Source organism: Cornus florida, unplaced genomic scaffold, assembly GCF_030987335.1.
Source record: "Cornus florida cultivar Cherokee Brave unplaced genomic scaffold, ASM3098733v1 CherokeeBrave_3.0.0_Hap2_Chr11, whole genome shotgun sequence".
NCBI classification, from domain to species: domain Eukaryota; kingdom Viridiplantae; phylum Streptophyta; class Magnoliopsida; order Cornales; family Cornaceae; genus Cornus; species Cornus florida.
In genome coordinates this window covers 74918332-74936962 of record NW_026775581.1, presented here as the reverse complement: position 1 = coordinate 74936962, position 18631 = coordinate 74918332, and the positions used below count along the sequence as shown (strand labels likewise).

At 35.0% G+C, this 18631-nt stretch overlaps 2 protein-coding genes across 2 annotated transcripts; one reads left to right on the top strand and one right to left on the bottom strand.

Annotated features, from left to right (window-relative positions):
- Window positions 1–734: 734 nt before the first annotated feature.
- LOC132282667 (uncharacterized) lies at window positions 735–8710 on the top strand. Its single transcript, XM_059784412.1, has 3 exons — window positions 735–1109; window positions 8056–8205; window positions 8409–8710. The coding sequence occupies exons 1-3, from the start codon at window positions 882–884 to the stop codon at window positions 8484–8486; spliced, it is 456 nt and encodes a 151-aa protein (XP_059640395.1). The 5' UTR covers window positions 735–881; the 3' UTR covers window positions 8487–8710.
- Window positions 8711–9228: 518 nt separating this feature from the next.
- Window positions 9229–17899, bottom strand: LOC132282665 (uncharacterized). The gene is made up of 5 exons (XM_059784411.1): window positions 17581–17899; window positions 17351–17446; window positions 15332–15457; window positions 14812–14851; window positions 9229–9624 (listed from the first exon to the last, which is right to left on the bottom strand). Exons 1-5 carry the CDS (start codon window positions 17719–17721, stop codon window positions 9551–9553), a joined length of 477 nt encoding a protein of 158 aa, XP_059640394.1. The 5' UTR covers window positions 17722–17899; the 3' UTR covers window positions 9229–9550.
- Between the last annotated feature and the right edge of the window lie 732 nt (window positions 17900–18631).

The window sequence follows — 18631 nt, the reverse complement described above, 5'->3', positions numbered from 1 at the left end:
GTAGTGGTGGTGAAAGCGGAGATGATTGTGGTGGAAGGTAATGGTGGTTTTTGGACTTAGAATATGAGGGTGTTTTAGGAAGTTGATTTCTTAAAATAAATTACTTGGAAATGGAATGGTCATTCCATAGGTTTAGTTGTAGAATGGATTTTCATTCCCACGAATGGATTTTCATTCCAATGGAATGGTCATTCCCACTTTAAGTTGCATACCAAACAAAGGAATGCTTGGAATGGGCATTCCATTCCTGCATACCAAACGTAGCATTAAGGGTTTGGGTTTGGGTTTGGGTTTGTGTTTGATTCAAGAAATTTTTAAGATAATTAAAATATCATTTTTATATTAAAGGGTAATAAAATTAATTTATTATTTTCAGGTTTTTGTTTATTTTTTAAATTTGAAGGGATATTTTTGTTTAAAAAATAAGTAACTTTCAACTATATTTTTTCACCCAATCTCAAAATGTTATCTCATTTTTAGGTGGTTCGCGTAAAATAAAAATTTACCCATTATGACATAATTGCTTAAGTATTCTTATCATAACTTGACCGACCACCCACATCTTTTTTTTTTTTTTTCGAAAGTTAAGTGGCACATCTTCCATAAACATAAACAATCCCATAAACAAATTGTGTTGTTCATATCTTTGGGTTTGACTGGCAATCTGTATGGCATGGATTCTGAAAAAGGTGGGCCCTGAGGCCCATTGTTGGGTCAATGATTATCTTCTTTGTCAACTGGCGGAAGTTTCAGAAAGGTTTGCTTCACAAGACATCAAAAACGAACGGCTCTTCCGAACCCATCCGTCGACCGCCAAACTCTCTCTCTCTAAACAGCCATTTTTCTCTCTCTAAGTTTGAGCCTCCTTGGTCTCAGTTGGAATGTCGTCGACCTGTATGTGTTGTAGACTTGTGATTCCGACAAAATCGATCAATAACAGCTTCCTAAGTGTCCCAATTGGTGTTGAATCGATACCTCATGGCCGCGTTCATGTTTCTACAAAGCCTATCAATTCTAGGGTTTGTGTTGTTCGTGCTTCAATGGTGGACTCTTACGAAAGCTCCTCCAACTTCGTTAAGCGCATGGAACGAGCGTGGCTAATCTCTCAGGTACTTCGTTAGGGTTTTCATTCTTTAATTCATTCGTAAACTATTTTTTTCCCAGAAATTGATTGTTTGGATTGGGCTCTTGTCGTTGATTCTGTATGATGAGAGTTTTATTTTATTTGAACATTCGATGAGTGACTTACAAATGCACACTTTATGGACGGTTTAACATCAGGAGTGGTTTATAACAGCTGTATACAGTCTTCTTTGGAAATGGAATAGCATTCGGAATCTCAGTTCAAGTTTTTTTCATTCTGTAATGTTGGGTAGAAAGATTGGACCCGGGAACAGGGAGCAATATGTATAAGAGCTAAAATAGGAGTAGAGGGTGCACCAGATTTTGTGAGTAATATTGGCTATTGTTAAATGATTACTTAAATATCTTAAGGAATTGCCAATAGAAACTGTATTAGGAAAAAATGTGTTGAGATTTTGATTTTGAGAAAACAGTAAATTTCATGTAGAAAACGAAACCACACAGCAAAACAGACAGTCTATGTTTTGGGCACTAAGGTCTACGTCCAGAATTCTAACAAGAAATAATTCAATAACAATGGAAGAATTTTGAGCGAGTTTGATGTATTTGCCTATCTACAAGAATGATATACAACCCAATAAATAACCTGAATTCTTACTAATACAAAAGTCACAATGATCTTATGGATATTCAAGAAGCTTGGATTAGATGTTTGCAAGAGATAAAGAAGTGAAACGTTATTAGAGAAAGACCCCACACCTGATATAAACTTCTCTCGCATAGCAACTGATACACTCTTACAAGTCTCAAAATAAATCCAATAAAGTTTATAATCCACTTTGGTGGACCACAAGATTAATATATAAGAACTAGTTGGTCCTTTCCACATCTTATATCAGATTACATATACACTTCTTCACAAAGAAGTCTGAATTCTTCAGTTAGTGTTATTTTAGCTGCATACATCTAACCCGCCCCAAACCCTACAGTGGCGTGAACCTCGTGCACTGCGCTAGCCATATTATTTTGATCACACTTCAAACACTATTTCTGTCAAGACTATCAACATAAGGGAATGCTGATTTATTAAAATATTAAATATCAGTGGAAAAACCTTGAAGGATTTTTATTGGTTTAATATTTCATCATTTACTAGCATTTTGGTGAGGATATATTATTATTATTATTATTATTTACTTGCATCATTATATGGTTTGCAAGAGGATCTTACCCTACCATTGCCCATTGCATGATTTTTGCCCCCACCTTTTGTATCCAATTGAATCTCTAACTTGAGGTCATGGTTTTAAACATCAACTATGATTATACATAATGCAGTGATGGTATCAGAAAATATATTACTTTAATACTAATATGAGTATAATATATACTTATTTAATGCACACACACACACACACACACACATATTAAGTATAGACCAGTATGACTCGACTATTTGTCTAAACTGGTGAAAAGAACTGGAAGAAGAAAAGGAAGAAAGGGAAAAAAACAGAAAAGCTACTAACCTTTTGTCATTGTCAAAATTGGAAAATATCATCGGAACTATGCTGGAGGTGGTCCCGTTGCTGATTGAGGTGCTGGACTTTCACTAGGGGTGTGACTCAGGCAAGCTATGCAAGTTGAGGAATCAACTACTAAAGATATAAAAATTTTAACCCAACTCTAAACCACCCTGACCTTCAACTCAAGCTCACCAACCTGAGCTCAACCCACATTCAATTTTTTGAACTTGAATTGAACTCAGCTTAGAAAAATTGAGCAGAAGTGCAGGTCAATCTCAATTTAGCCTTGAGTTGTATTACTCCTATGCATAAAAAATTCTTAAGACTGAACATAAATAAATAAAGATTATGAATAAATTCTCAAGAAATAGACTCTCCAAGGGATTAATATGCAATAACAATATTTAAAGAAAATAAATTAGAAAAAGGTTTATCATGATTACAAATACATAATATATGTAAAATTATAAATGTAAAAAGTTTGAGTTTATGTTTGGACTGGGTTCCAGTTGCCGACATCTCAATCTAATCCCATTCTCAAGTTAAATTTGAGTTGAGCTTTTTCAGCTCAAGTCCAATCCTAATCATAACAATGATTATTTAACCCCGTGATAAATTGGGTTGGGTTTGGGTCTGGGTTGGCCCACACACCACTAGCTTTTGCCCCTTTAGGAACGGGAGCCGTCGACGCATTCAAATAAACGATAGAATCTTAAGTTTTTCAAATTTATAAATTACCTCATAAAAGTACTTTATTGTTACAATTTTTCAATAATTTATGTCTTTATTTCAATTGTGCCCTTCCTCTTACTTTTTTAATACTTACTCAGATTTATTGGAAGAATTATTTATTACTTCATTCGTGTCCTTGTATCCCATGTTTTAGGAATTAGAAGGATCTGACGCTTAGACAGGCCCCTGAATTCATCACACACGAGTCCAGTAACATAGGCAATTAATGCTTTGTGCTACTAAAGCCTACTATTAGATGGAAGTCATTACAATTCATAATAGCCCCTAATGGCTCGCTATTAAAAAATCTCCTTCTTGAACCTTTTTTTTACCTTTTCTTTATATTTTCTATTCCACGTCTTCAAAATCACATTTCTAACTTAGTTATAACAAATTTAGTATAAAAAGACTTAAGTGTTTAGGCTTAAATATTAATTTAAGTAATTGATAGGGTATTTGATTTTGATTTTGCATGTTATTTTTGCTTATTTGGGCTTAGATTCTTCATTTCTATCTTAGCATACCTCTAGGTTGAAAATCAAGTGTCATTGGCAACATATAAATTTGCATTTCTTGGATTTTCAAATAGTTACAATAAATTTAATTATCTTTTTAGTGTATCCGCCATTTTACTATTTACATTTTAAAAAGATATAATTTTGACCCTTTTTTTTCGATAAGTAGACAAAAATATGCATAAGAATTGGCTCATATCAAATAATTTTGTCCATTCAAAAGCTTGGAAGCTTTAAAGGTTCCAAGTCATAAACAAATGTTGTGTCAAATTTGCCATTGGCCCAGGAGTTATCCCTCTCCTCCCCAGAGAGAAAAAGAGAAGGGGGGTTGGGGGGTGACAATGTCTGGAAACCAATATAAAATAACCATTTGTACTAAATTATCTTTTTAGGTTGAATTAAATTCACTAAAAATCATTAAAATTACCAATGTGTGGATTTTAGGGTTAAATCATAAAAAAAAAATACCTAATATCAAAAGAACTTGTGCTACCTAAAATAATTGAATTCATGACTTTGGCATTGCATCTCTTTAACAACATCCATCACACCCATGTTTTGTCCCACTGCAACTGCAATGCAACATGACTGCAACTTAAAATCTTGCATATTCAGATTCTTCATGCAATCTTCTTCATCCAACTGCAATGCGACCATGACTGCCACTTTAAATCTTGCATGTTCGGATTCTTCATGCAATCTTCTTCATCCAAAGAACATCTCTCCTGAAGTTTTTCTTATATTGAAGGCAGTTCTAATTAGTGGCTGTGCCCAAATTTGCTTAATTCCAAAACTTGACTTCTACACATACTATTGAAGATTTTCCTTGAACCAGGCTTGGGATTTCTAATCCTATTGTCAGCCCTTTAATCTTCAAATGAATGCTTAAAATCTATGTCAGATGACCTCTTATTATTACGAATCTTAACAAAAAGTATTTTAACCCTAGGGCTCTCATCTTGACTATATTAGGGTGGGATGATGCTCAAATCCTGGTAAGGAAATGCTTCTCAATGGCACTAGGATAGTTTTCCAGCCAGTATTAACTATTATGATAACCAAAACAGTCTATTTTATTGCAAAGTGGACCAAGTGAATTGAGAATTTAAGTCGAGTAACTAAAAATAAAATGTGCAAGATGAAGTCATCTACTCTTCATTTTTCTCAGTATTCTATTACCCTATTTTATATTGGATGCCAGAGATTGTCTAGATAACGTAGACTGCATGAAGCTTGTCCTGCAAGCCTTATGAGTCTAGCGTCATTTTGTTGACATCTAGCGGGGAGGACCAGAACTCAAACTTTAGGTCTTCAAAGACTATATAATTTTATTTCACATTACTAACAATATGAAGCTGAATTTCTTGTGACATGAGTGTATCACGATCAGCTCAAAAATGAAGGTTATAACTCTTCTCTTAATTCTGCACCCCAGTTTACTCAAATTCCAGTTTGACAAATTTGATGGGGAAATCTTAATTTTTATCATTGGATGTGCAGGAGAGAGATTTTGTAGTTGAAAGATTTGATGGTTTCTTGTTTTCTCATATGGTGGAAGGCCACCGATCTCCCTTCGGTCAACGCCTTCTAAATGTTGGGAAATCTTAAGAAGTCTAGTATCTTTTACCACGATTATCGTAAGATAACCTATCTAGGAATCTAGTTAATTCAAAATCACTATCCTCAATGTTGAGATGATCATAGCGAAGTAGTGGGCAATCGATGTTCTGGGTAGAGTTGAAAGAGAATTGGTGGCCGATATAGAACTTTTATGAAGAAGACGGATTGATGTGGAAAGGTGTGACAGAAGTAAGAAAGCTGAGGAGTTTATAAAGATGGGAGTGCTTGGAAAAAGAAAATAGTTATGTTGAAGGATCATGAGCATCATAATTTGATTTCAAGAACCAACAGAAAGCCATATGTCCCGTGAAAGATCCACTGTCTCGCATGCCCTATAACTGTAGTTAACTTCGAAAACCTTGTCGGTATGCCTGATGGAGCTATTTTTATTTTATTTTTTAAAATTAATGGATCGATTAATGATGATGAGTTATAATCAATCTGATTCAATCAAATATATTTCTATATAAAATTACACACAAACATACATGAACTTATTTCTCATATTCACCATAAGTTCTTTGCTGCTAGAAAATTGATGCTGCAGATATAGAAAAAATATAGGAGGTTTTTTATTTTCATTTCATATCTTTCTTGCAAGTTGCAGCTCTCTCTCCCTCAGATTCTTATCAATACTTATACTTTGTAATTGAAGTCAATGAAAGTTTATGCTAGACAAAGACCGCGGGGGGGGGGGGGGGGGGTGGGGGTTGGGGGGAGAAGAGTTGGAGTGTTTGGTGCAAGTGGAAATTAATGTGTTGATTCATTCTGTCACTATAGGGTTTCTTTATTTTTCCTTGACTTTGAATAATCTGTACCATTCATGTATTTCATCACTCTATTTGGATGGTATTTATTAACTTACCGGATTGGAGTTCTTTTTTTTACATATCAGCAGACTTGATCTATATACAGTGACATGTCAGATTTTTTTATTAGATCAGTACTTTTTCTCTTTAAGAGTAAGTCTATCATGTGGCACCACCTCAACCGTTATCGAGAAGTTGACCTCATCATCCTCTTGATCTAATGGTTTAGGGGGTAGGTTTGCTGTGAAAGCGCCCTCATTATAGCATTTTCATTGTTAATGGATTCAACTAATGGTAAACTGCACTCCTATCCACTCTATACTGGGGTGATGTCCATGGTGTGATGGATTTGGGGAGAGTTTGCGTTTTTGTTTTCATTACATATGGGCGAGCTATTTGGCAAACATGTTTGGTAGCTTCTCGTGGATTGCACCATGTCCCAACTTCAATGAGCCATTCTCTTGAAGGAGAGTTTGCTTATCAAACCATCAGTTTGATCTCTCTTGATGACCTATGCTTCTTATGCCCCATATTATATTGGCGCCATCATGACTCTAGCATTTTACCACCCCCTCCTTGACTAGTAATGGTAAAAAGGGGCTCGTGACCATTAATGCTTTGTCTTGTCTTGCCAGAATAGAAGATGGAGTTATTCTGGCAGCAGTTGATGGGCGTAAAGAGGTTGGTTTTTGTGTAGGTTTTTCTGCTCTGAAGTCTGACTACTATGAAAGTAGTTCTTTTATGGACATGATCACTTTTTTCACAGGTATTATGGATATTTTATACAGTAAATTTGGTAAATGATGGTGAACTATTATGTACCTATACAATTTGGGTAAGTGGGTTAGAAATGGATAGCATAATTCTCCTGTCCGCTAGGCTTCAAAGAGTAAATTGTCAGTAGGGAAGCATCCAAAGAGTAAATTGTCAGTAGGGAAGCATTCTGTTGAAGTAGGAGTGTAATCACATTGACTATTGATTGCGGAGTTAAGAGCTAAGGCCGTATCAATGCAAGATTAGAGAAAGTGAATAGCAATTTGTTTTTCTTGCGCAGTGACGATGACAACCATGACGATAAAACGATATTGATATAGTATAATTTGCAAGTGTAGGCAGACCTAAGAAGCACAGCTATGGACAAAAGACATGGATTTGATTCAACAAATTTTAAAAGATAGGACACGAACACGGCGAAGTGATAAATTATATTATATAGGACAAAAGCATTTAAGTGGAACCACTGTTGTCACATAAAGAAAGACATATCTGCATATGTGTTTTTGTATATGTATGCAAATATGCACACACAATTTGATGACTCGTTTTTTAAATCACCTGCCATTCCTCCAATTAGGATTTCCTATATCTTTAACTTAAAAAATATTTTTATACGGAGTATAAATTTACTTGATATTTCTTAGAATTATACTTCTTTACATGCTAAAAATAATGTTTTATCCAAACGTTTAAGGTTTATTGTACACGTTTCAAATTGTTGGTCAAGATTAAAGAAACTTATTATTACAATATGGACACAATTAAGATGTGTGTATCTGAGAAGGGTAGTTGTCTGAGAACATGGCTCTTTGGCTCTTTCTTTGGGAGTAAGCTTTGTCAGAATTTTCCGAATTTAATACTAATTGGAAATCCAGTATGGTTTACCTACTTTTTAGCAATGGACCACCTTTAAGCTTTTTGCTACTGAACCCATATATTGTTCGTCTTCTTTTTCGTTTCTTTTCCTAATATCACCTGTGTTCTTGGTGCATGCAGCAACCCGGTCCTATTGCTTGTTCTTCTTGTGACTCAAAGGGGCATGTTGAATGCAAATGGTGCGGCGGTACTGGTTTCTTTATCATTGGTGATAACATGCTATGTCAAGTGCCATCCAGAAATACAAGCTGTGTTATTTGTGCTGGAAAGGTAAACTGAAACCATGACATTATCAAAGTGGGATTTCATTGCTTCGATGGAGAGCCTCACAGTGAATCTCCATTTGACGGCTGAAAGAGGAATCTGACCATTAGAGCTCTCTCATCATAATATTTTTCTTTATTGCTTGCATTCCTGTTGTACATGGAATCCTTATGTTACAGATTTTCATCAGTCATGTTTCTGGGTGGCAGGGATCAGCATGCTGCTCCGATTGCAAGGGAACAGGCTTTCGTGCAAAGTGGTTGGAAGAGCCTCCAATCTCCCAGTAATATTGCTGGCTGTCAGTTGTTGCGCACGCATCCGTTAAAACTGCTCCCATCATTCTGACGTTTCTTGGTATAGATTGATTCTGTTTACATTGTTTAAGACATCGCTGAGGCGCATAAACTCCCGTCTTACAAATTACATCATGAATTATTTTGAATGCATAACCCACAGTTGTATTATTTTTTAACTTCACGGAATGAAATAAAATTCCATTGTTTACAATTTATTTTAGAACTTGCTTGGTATTGTTGCTGCCAGAATGATCAATACAGTCAAGCAATGATGCAAGAGTCTGCTTATTGATAACTGCGCTTGTACCGTATTACCATGTTTAGGCATTATTGACTACAGCACATCAAATTTCAATATTTTGCTTTGTCAATCATTGTCAATTGCCAAAGACCGAATATAAGTTCAACTGGCTGCGGAAGCTAATAGTATCATATATATATGTGTGTGTGTGTGACAACCCATAAGCTCTGCAAATACCATCAACATGAAGTGAATCAGGATCCTCTCCTGTATTTTTTTCTCCCTCTCCCATTTTCCTTGATGGCTCCAAACACTTCACAACTAGCTGTTCTCATCATCAAGCAACAATAACAAGGTTGGTTATAGCCCCTCCTGTTATGCTCCATCAGCCCCATGAATTACTTATCTATAAACAAGTCATGAAGGAGATAGGTACGTACCCTGTCTCCACATTGGATCAAGAACAGGGTCAAAGGGATCACGAATCAGTCAAACCAACAACCGGTTGCTATATGCATTATATGAACAGAATGCACGTCATTTAACAATTCATACATAAATGTTAATCGGCTGATGTAGAGTAGTAGTTTGAACCATCCAGTTGAGTATCATTGAATTAAAGAGAGAGAAATACAAGAAAGGATCTATTGAACACTATGTAATGAGTTAAACCATATAAACTGAGCCATATTCCGTATTCTGTGAAGAAAAGAGAGATAAAACAAGCATTCCCTCACTCAGAAAATGATCTATTTGAAAATGAAGATATACATTTAATGGGAATGGCTGATTGTCAAGATTGTCCTGTTCTTGTTCAGTTGCCTTGAACAATTGCTGAAAAGAGCAGCTGGTTGATATCCTCAGCGCCCGATCCATGACTCTCATCCCCTGCGTAATTGACGCATTTATCAATAAATAAATAAAATAGAGATACCACAATTACTAACACTAAAACATTGGTTAAGCAAGTGGACTCATATTAGGCACATCAGAAAGGCTTTAAATTCACAGTTGTTTCAATTTTTTGCCATATGGTTTAGAAAACTAATTGCATAAGGGGATTTTGAAAATCATTTCAGTGGACAGGTTCTTGAGTATTCACCATGTCACTATACAAGTAGGATAATGTAGATCTCAAGTGAGTGAAAACCGAGGCGACTAGAGAGAGAAAGAAGCAGTGAAGATATACATTCAAATGTTCTTGAAATGAGACAGTGGCTCATCCACTATTTGTAATGGTATGGACATGGGAGTTCAGAGAGCATTTGATGATGGAGCACATGCAGGGGCAATGTGGCTAAATAGAAAAACTATTATTAGATGGCTAAATAGTAACATGTTGGATCATGTTTAGTCTTTTACACAGTACATTCCAAGCATGGAAATAGGAGGGGAGTTGCATTAGGTAGTAGGTACCTTGACAACCAGCGTAAAACTTTTGCCAGGACCAACATGAACACTAATACTAAAAATATATGAGTAAATGCTAGGACGTTCTCTTAATCGACATGTTGCATCAGCTTAGAGGCATTGCATCGGAACTCAGACGCTGTATAAAGTAGGCAGAAGTTCCCACGTTTTTCTGGAGGAGTGCGGGTAAAGAAGTTAGTCAGGATTGTAGGCCCAAGCTAGGGACTCTAAAATATAGGAACATCAGTCAGTAAAAGAAGGGAATTGATAGACACTATGATTAGGAGTATTAAATATTATGTCTACCAAAAAAAAAAAAAAAAACAACAGGCCAGTGACCTAGCGGTATCAGGTCCTTGCTTCCTAAAGGGAGGTCAAGGGTTCAAACATCTATCGGGGCATGTGTGTGTGAGTATCAACTATTGAAAAAAAAAAAAAAAAAATGAGATGGACATAATGATACATATTTCCAACAATCAGTTGCTTTCCACTGAGGACACCTTCAGAATTTGATCTCTCTTTTTTGAACACTCAAAACACATTCTAAATTCTTGCATTATGCTCCTTCTAAGGGACCAAAAAGTGACACAGAAATTTAAAGCCCAGTTTTTTGTTTTGAAAAATACATAAATAAGTAAAGTAAACAGATAAATGAATAAATATAACCAACCAGTGTATTGGATGGGGTCCAACGTCAAAATGGTTGTACCAAAAAGCACCTCAGCAAAAGTCTATTACTTTATCACACACTAGAATAATAATACACCTCCTTAGCTCTTAAGAAATAGAGATTTGCTTTTTCAAATGACAAAGGAGTAGCATGGGGGCATGTGTGTGTGAGTATCAACTATGAAAAAAAAAAAAAAAAGATAGACATAGAAATTAGAGAAATTGAGAACATGGGATATAAATTTATTACACCGGGAAAGATAGACATAGAAGTGGATTAAGGATGATCGTATATAAGAATTTAAAATAAGATGTCGCATCTGATATTAGAAAAGAAAATAATATCAGTCAAACTTGTATTACGAGAAAAAATAGTTAATATAATTAGAGCTTAGCAACCTAGTTAGACTAGATGAACATATCAAAGCACAATTTTACAAACTATATGGATGGATTAGTTCAAAATGACCAAAGGATAAAAATATGCATAGGAGGAAACTTAAATAGTCATGTAGGAAAAGATTGTGAAGGCTCTGAGATGGTACATGGTGGCAACATATTAGGAGAGATGACACTAAGAAGGATATGTTAGACTTTACAATGGCATATAATCTTATGATTGGGTGGATTAAGTAAGAGTCCAATCAACTTTTTTCTAACTAGGAAGGTAGATTCATTAACATTTAACGACTGTAAAATCATTCCATGCGAGACTTTAACATCACAACATAGGCTAGTAAAAGGACCATAAAAAAGGAGAGAGAATCCAAGAACTAAGAGACGGAATTCAAGAGGGGAGAGTGTAGAATTATTGAAGAATATGATACTAAAAGAAGCAATATGAATTTAGAAGATGAAACTAACTCAGTGTAGAATGAGATTAGTATAAATCTTGAATTGAGTATAAAAAGACATCCATGGAGAACCAAAAGGCCAGTGGCCTAGCTGTACCAAGCCCCTACTTCCCAAAGGGAGGTCAGGGGTTCGAGCCTCAGGGGAGGCATGTGTATGTGAGTGCCAACTAAGAAAGAAAGAAAAAAAAAAAAAAAAAAAAAAAAAAAAAAAAAGACAAAAAAAAAAGGACAGAATTAAAAAGGAAAAAGACCATAATCTAAGGAAATTTGGTGGTGGAATGAACATGCCTGAATCATCATAAAAGCAAAACGAGAATAAAAGATAGAGTAGGTGGGAAGTTATAGAGCTTACGATAATCATCATCATCATAAAAGTAATGAGAGAAACTAGTTACAGAGCTTACAATAATCTCTATTCTAAATCAGCACTACGTTTGGTAAGAGGGGAGGGAGGGGAAGAGAAGAAGAATAGGGCAAGTCTCCACTGCTTGATACAAGATAGAGTAGGTGGGAAGGGAAGAATGGATGGATGAGGCATCCCTCCTGACTGACCATTTTTCATCCGTCTAAAAATTAGACAGAAGAGAAGAAGGGAGAGAAGAATAACTTTTGTATATTATGTAAAGTGACATTATTACCCTTCATAAATAATTATCAAATTATATAATGAGTGCAATGGCAAGAAAAATATAAAAAACCTCATCTTCCCTCTTACCAAAAAATGGAAGGTGTCACCTCCTACTCCCATCCACTCAACCAAACAAAATGGGAGAAGAACTGCTCTTTCTTAGGGATGCCAAATACATCCTTCCCCTTTCCTCCACCGACTTTCCCATCCTTCGTACCAACCGAAGGATAGGTACAAAAGATAGAGAGAATAATATATATAAAGAGGTTAAACAAAGGGAGAGAAAAACAAAAGATTCGATCATATTAAATGGATCAAGAGTGGAGATTTAAGGATTTTAGTAAAAGATAAAATCAAAGAATGACAAAAAAATGAAAATCATCTAGGAAGTTCAAGCTCAGTAACCTTAGGGAGAAAATATATTTCCATAGGACTAGAGAGTACTAGGTTAAAAATGTATTAAGAAACATTAAATCAAGACAGGCATTAGGATCAGATGGCATTCCTACTTAGGTTTGGAAGTGTTTAAAGGATGATGGCTTGTCTTGGCTAACAAAATTGTTTAATAAGATAATAACAACTAAGACATTGTCTGATAAGTGGGGCAACTAGATATAAAAAATAAAAGGGATATATAAAGTTTTGCTAATTATAGTGGTATTAAATTAATGAGTAATTCTACGAAACTTTGAGAGAGAGTTATTGAAAAATGACTAGGGCAGGAAACTAATGTGTAGGAAAATCAATTTGGATTTATGTCGGAGTAGTTTATAATAAGGCTATTTACTTATTGAGTAGACTAATGAAAATATATAGAGAGAAGAATCAAAATTTTCATATAGTTTTTAATAATATAGAGAAAGCTATGATAGGATATTTAGAGATCCAACATAGAGGATTTTAGAAAATAAATGAGTCACAAAAGGATATATGGACGTGATAAAAGATGTGTATGATGGAAGTGTGATCATAATTAGAACGACTATTTGGGAAACAAGTGAATTTTCGATTAGAATAGGCTTGCATCAAGGGTCTCGTATCTTTTTTCATAATATTGTTTATCTAATAAAACTAAAGAAGGGTAACTGCTAAATTAGAGGTTTGGAGGCAAGCTCTAGAATTTTAAAGGATTTGAAATAAATAGGAAGAAAACTGCATATATGTCATGTAATTTTAATAAAGCTAGAAATACAATTTAGGAGATAAGATGAGTTAAATGGATGAATACGTGTGGTATATCATGTGATCAGCGTAACCCTCTAAGATTGAAAGGGAAGTTCTAAAAACAGCTATTAGACCAATCATTCTTTATGGGAAAGAGTATTAGGTAGTGAAGAAACAATATATGGATGTACAGAAATGCAAATCTTGATATGGATGTGCAACAATACGAGAAATTATAGAATTGCAAATGAACACATTCCCGAGATGATAGAAGTGGCACCGATTGGAAATAAAATTAGAGAAAATTTATTAAAATGATTGGACATGTGTACAGAAGACCACTAAGTGAACCAGGAAGAGTGACATGGTCCACTTAGGGGTAATGCTATGGCAACAAGTGGTTTGACTGAGGCTACTACCTTAGAAAAAACAAAAGGAAAAAATTGGATTCATATAGCCAAAGCTGCCAAACATATGGCCAAACCCATGTAGATAGGAAAAGGCTTTCTTAACTTGAGTTGAGACAGCGAACATAAAGAGTATCAAGCAAAGGGACATGTGTCCTTAGAGGACATGCGATATCTTTAAGATCAACCAAATTGTAGACCGTAACAAGGAACATACATTGGCAAGCCCTCTGTTTTTTTTTTTTTTTTTCCATCAAGCCAAAAAAAAAAACCTAGGATCCCATTGAGGATTGCAGTGTAACCCTGAAATCCCACCACGTTTCCCAGAAACCCAAAAAGTTCTTTAAGTCTTGCTACAAACCAGACAGAAAAAATGCATTAGGGTGCACGTGTAGAGGTGGCCTTGGTGGGTAATAGAGATCAACCTGGAGATATGAGCCAACTAGAATGCAGGGTAGGGGAGTGCATAGTTGTGGCGACTTATCAAGATAATGAGGAGAAGTCTTTAAGTATCAAGTAATCTTGTTTTTGCCACATATGGAAGTCCAATGGTAATGGCTCCACATATGTTGCCTTGCCAAAGGACCATTGGGTTGCATAGCAAGGTCTTGTGAAAAAGTGGAGATAAGCCATGTGCCTCACTTGTATGAGACTACCCATTCCATAGATGTCTTCACATGCCAACTAATGAATGGATAATGCAGAGTGATTGGAAGGATGCCATACTGATGCATTCATGTGGCAATACTTGCTGAGGCGAGTGTGCCACACATGGCAAGGTGGATCCACTACTCACTGGCTCACTGCTCATCTATGTAACCCATCTAGTCATTTTCAATGTAATGTGAAAGCATAAAGTTCTAAGCCACCTCATGGTGTCAAACACTACCACGAGGAATACATTAAAAAAATTCAAGTACAGAGTACAGATGATGTTCCTTACCCTTTGCTGATCTGACTTGAGCAGTCCACTCATCTATGATCTGCATATCATGAGTCAAAGATCAAAAGTAAGTCAAATTTTTCTTCGGAACCATGTGTGTGCAGATAATAGATGAAGGAAAAATCATATGTAGCGAGGCTTGGCACTGTAGACTTGGTAAGCTAACCAAGAACCACAAGAGACAGAACATTCTGCCTTGATATTGGTTCATGCGGAAAGCCTGGCCATTGGTTCAATTTCGGTTGCTTGCTGGCAAATGGTGCAAATTCTTTAGACACCACTTGGAAAATACACAACCTTTCGGAACAGTATGCTAAAAATAATTAAATATAGTCATTCTCCTGGTAAATCAGTAAATAATAAAAATTAAAGCAATATAACAAATATTAAAAGAATAAATAGATAAAGAACCATTTTATACTGAAAAAACGCTAGCCCAGACATGTATCCATGTAAGAAGACCCCTTTAATTGTTACATGATTAGTCTTTCCTTTCCTAATGGAGCATAAAAAATTCTACCTGGTTGAAATCAGTGTATGCAAGATCATCAGAATCACTGGTGACAGGAGCACCAGTGGATGCTTGCAACCGCTGTAGTAATGATCTGTTCCCAACTAGGGTAGTCCTGGTCTTGTCAATCAAATCCTGCAAGCAAAGTGAATCAAGTAAAACACAACTTCAAAATACAGAGATTTCATTCAAGGGATTTTACAAGCTCTGAATTCTTATAAAAGATATTCAATCAATCAAAACAAAAGCTAAGAGAATATTTGTAATGTTAGTTCATCATGACTGAAATAGCTCTAGTTCACTACTCTATTCAACAAAATCATGGAAGGTAACATGGGGAATACAGTTTAAATCTGTAACTTTCAAGTATCAAAAGATAGAATAAGCAAGAGGCGTATTTTTTCTCAACACAAGTATCATGGAAGGCATGTAAAACATCTTGCCCTTTAACTAGACCTGTGAACGAAAAACTTCAGGAGGATTTTTTCTTCAAATTCTGAAACAGTATTCTGTAGATGCGTTGCATCTGTATCACCTTCACTATCAACCATTTTCTCTCACCGGTTTAGTATGTGGTCAATAAAACAAATTCATCAATTTATTGTCTCTTTATAATTCTTGACACAGGAATTATATAGCTATATATCATGGAACAATCTGCGACTATACTTTCTTAATAAGAAGTTTAAGAACATGCATGCATATGTCAATATGGTGAAACTTTGATCTTTGTTTCCAAGTATTCTATAGATCAAAGAACTCCCACCTTCTCTAGTTTCTTTTATTGTTTACAGAATTTTTCTGGGTGCTTATAAAGGATTCCATCAAGTATCAATGGCATTGCCCTATCCAGTACTAAAACCTTCAGCCTTAAGCTCTAATCACTTTTAACTTCATTATGAGAGTTGAATTCTAAAACTGCATATTTCGTTTCATCAGAATTCTAAAATGAAATAACCCCAAGGAGTTGGCTCAAGTGGGTAAGAACTTGGCCCTGGTGCCTCGTGAAGCATTAGGTCTAAGGTTCGACTCCTCTTGGTTGCAAACAATTCCTAGTATCAACTAGGGGGAAAAAAATAAAAAAAATCTAAAATCAAATTTGAATCATCAAAGTCTCCCCAGGATCCCTAATGGACAAGTGTGACAGTGATATACCTGATACCATCTTGTCTCCACCTAAATTTTAATGAGTCATATCAAAGTTAATATTGTTTGTTGGAACTCTACTACTATTAGATGGCTGAAAAGCCACAAATAATCTGAAGTTTTGAATGGTGCTAAGTATTTTTAAAATGCTTCTCTTTTAAATACACATATAAAGTAACTTTGATTTTAAATATACATATAAAATTCTTTTATTTTTCCATTATTTATGAAGGGAAACAAACAATGCATTCATATTTGTTGTTCTTTAAAACCTTCAAATTCAGTTAATAACCAGTAAACCCATTCAAATGACTCCGAGCACCATTTGTTAACTAAGAAAATGTCAAAAGAATAAGCGAAATTACAAATTTTAATAATATGTATTCATATGTGATTTCCATTTATTTGGGAACACAACTCAGAAAATATATCCAAGTAACAAATGTGATTTCCAATTATTTGGGAACACAGCTCAGAAAGAAATTATTAAGGGAAACAAACTAAGCTTTAAAGTTTACGCATTCATGTTGTTGTTCTCAAAACCTCCAAATTCAGTTCATAACAAATAAACCCATTTAAAAAATGAATCTGAGAGAATGTAAAACATAAAATAAAAAAATAATAATAGTAGTAGTAGTATATTCAAGTATATGTGATTTCCAGTTATCTGGAGCACCAGCGACAAAAATTCCGCAACACAACTCAGTCAATTATTTGGGCCACCAGGAAAAACAAAAACAAAAACAATAAATAAATAAATAACAAAACAATTATTTTTCTTGTAAATTAAAAACTTTATCGTACATTTCCTGTCCTATTTTTTGCTACATTTTCCCAGGAACCAAACAGAGGGTAATAACACAAAAATGGAAGAAGAGGTACCTGTTTGGCTGCTAGAAGCTGACGGCACTGCTCTTTCAAAGACGATAGATCTTCCTGTATTTTCTTTATGCGATATACGAGTTTCATTGGATTTGCCTGCAAAACAAAAAATGAAATACCCAAAAAAAAAAAAAAAAAAAAAAAACCAACGAAAATAGTCCAAGAAATGAAATTGGGAGTGAATATTAGTTAGAACCCTAGAAGAAACTTTAAGGGGGTTGTTTGGTTACATGGTCAGGGTAGATTTGTTGGAACTCATTTTCGAGTCTGTGTTGGACCACAGTGAGATCGTGGTTCGCTTTCCTGAACAGATTCGCCAGACCGTCTGCTGATTCATGGTGGTCGTTATGAAGAATGTGATGATGCCCCATTCTCTCTCTCACTCTAGACTGTCTCTCTCTAACTGTACAGTGCACTGTGAAGAAGAAAACTGTCTCTCTAACTGTACAGTGCACTGTGAAGAAGAAATCCTTGTTCGATCCTTTCGTCTCTTTTTTTGCTGAACATTGAAAACGCAAAAAATTGTTTATGAAAAGATCAGTTCAAAAAATCGAAACGCATTGGTATGAGAAGGATAGGTGCGCACGAGGCACGGCTCGTTCGAGCACGTGCGGGCTGTGCTATGCAAGTAGGATTTGGATGAGCTGGTGCACTACCCACTGGCACACTAAAATTACCTATATAAAATACATGCAAGGCCATCTGCACCAGTCTTTTCGAATTTTGACTCTCTAAAAATACCACATTAGCTTTTCTAAGATCCACATCAGCAATTTCAAAAGCCACATCAGCAGTTTTTGCTCTCCATTAACCTGCACTCCATCAAACTCTCCGAATTTTGACTCTCCAAAAAAAATAATAATAAAAAATTAAAATTATTATTATTATTATTATTTTATTTTTTTTACTTTTCCTAAACGGCTATATTTGTAACGGGAAAATAAGGATTACAAAATAAGGATTAAAAATAATGAATTGGAAAAAGAAAATAAGGATTACAATTTAAAGGGAAAAAAAAAGGCTTTTTGAATTTATTTTTGGCCCAAATAAATTTTTTTTTTAAGGATTACAAAATAAGGATTAAAAATAATGAATTGGAATAAGAAAATAAGGATTGCAATTTAAAGCAAAAAAATATAAAAATAAAAACAAATTTTAAGGAAAAAAAAACAAAAGCTTTTTGAATTTATTTTTGGCCCAACTAAATTTTTTTTCGATAAATAGTGCCTAAACAATATATTTTTATTTAATGAATTTTATTTAATTTTTTTTTTTCCTAAA

Bases quoted from the DNA above. Each gene is read 5' to 3' on its own strand.
- LOC132282665 (XM_059784411.1), bottom strand. From the start codon at position 17,721: ATGGGGCATCATCACATTCTTCATAACGACCACCATGAATCAGCAGAC. The intron at 17,447-17,580 runs GTAACCAAACAA...TTTGTTTTGCAG, and splicing joins AACAAATCTACCCTGACCAT to GCAAATCCAATGAAACTCGT. The intron at 14,852-15,331 runs GTAGAATTTTTT...CATGATATGCAG, and splicing joins CATACACTGATTTCAACCAG to ATCATAGATGAGTGGACTGC.
- LOC132282667 (XM_059784412.1), top strand. From the start codon at position 882: ATGTCGTCGACCTGTATGTGTTGTAGACTTGTGATTCCGACAAAATCG. The intron at 1,110-8,055 runs GTACTTCGTTAG...TGGTGCATGCAG, and splicing joins GAGCGTGGCTAATCTCTCAG to CAACCCGGTCCTATTGCTTG. The intron at 8,206-8,408 runs GTAAACTGAAAC...TCTGGGTGGCAG, and splicing joins GTGTTATTTGTGCTGGAAAG to GGATCAGCATGCTGCTCCGA.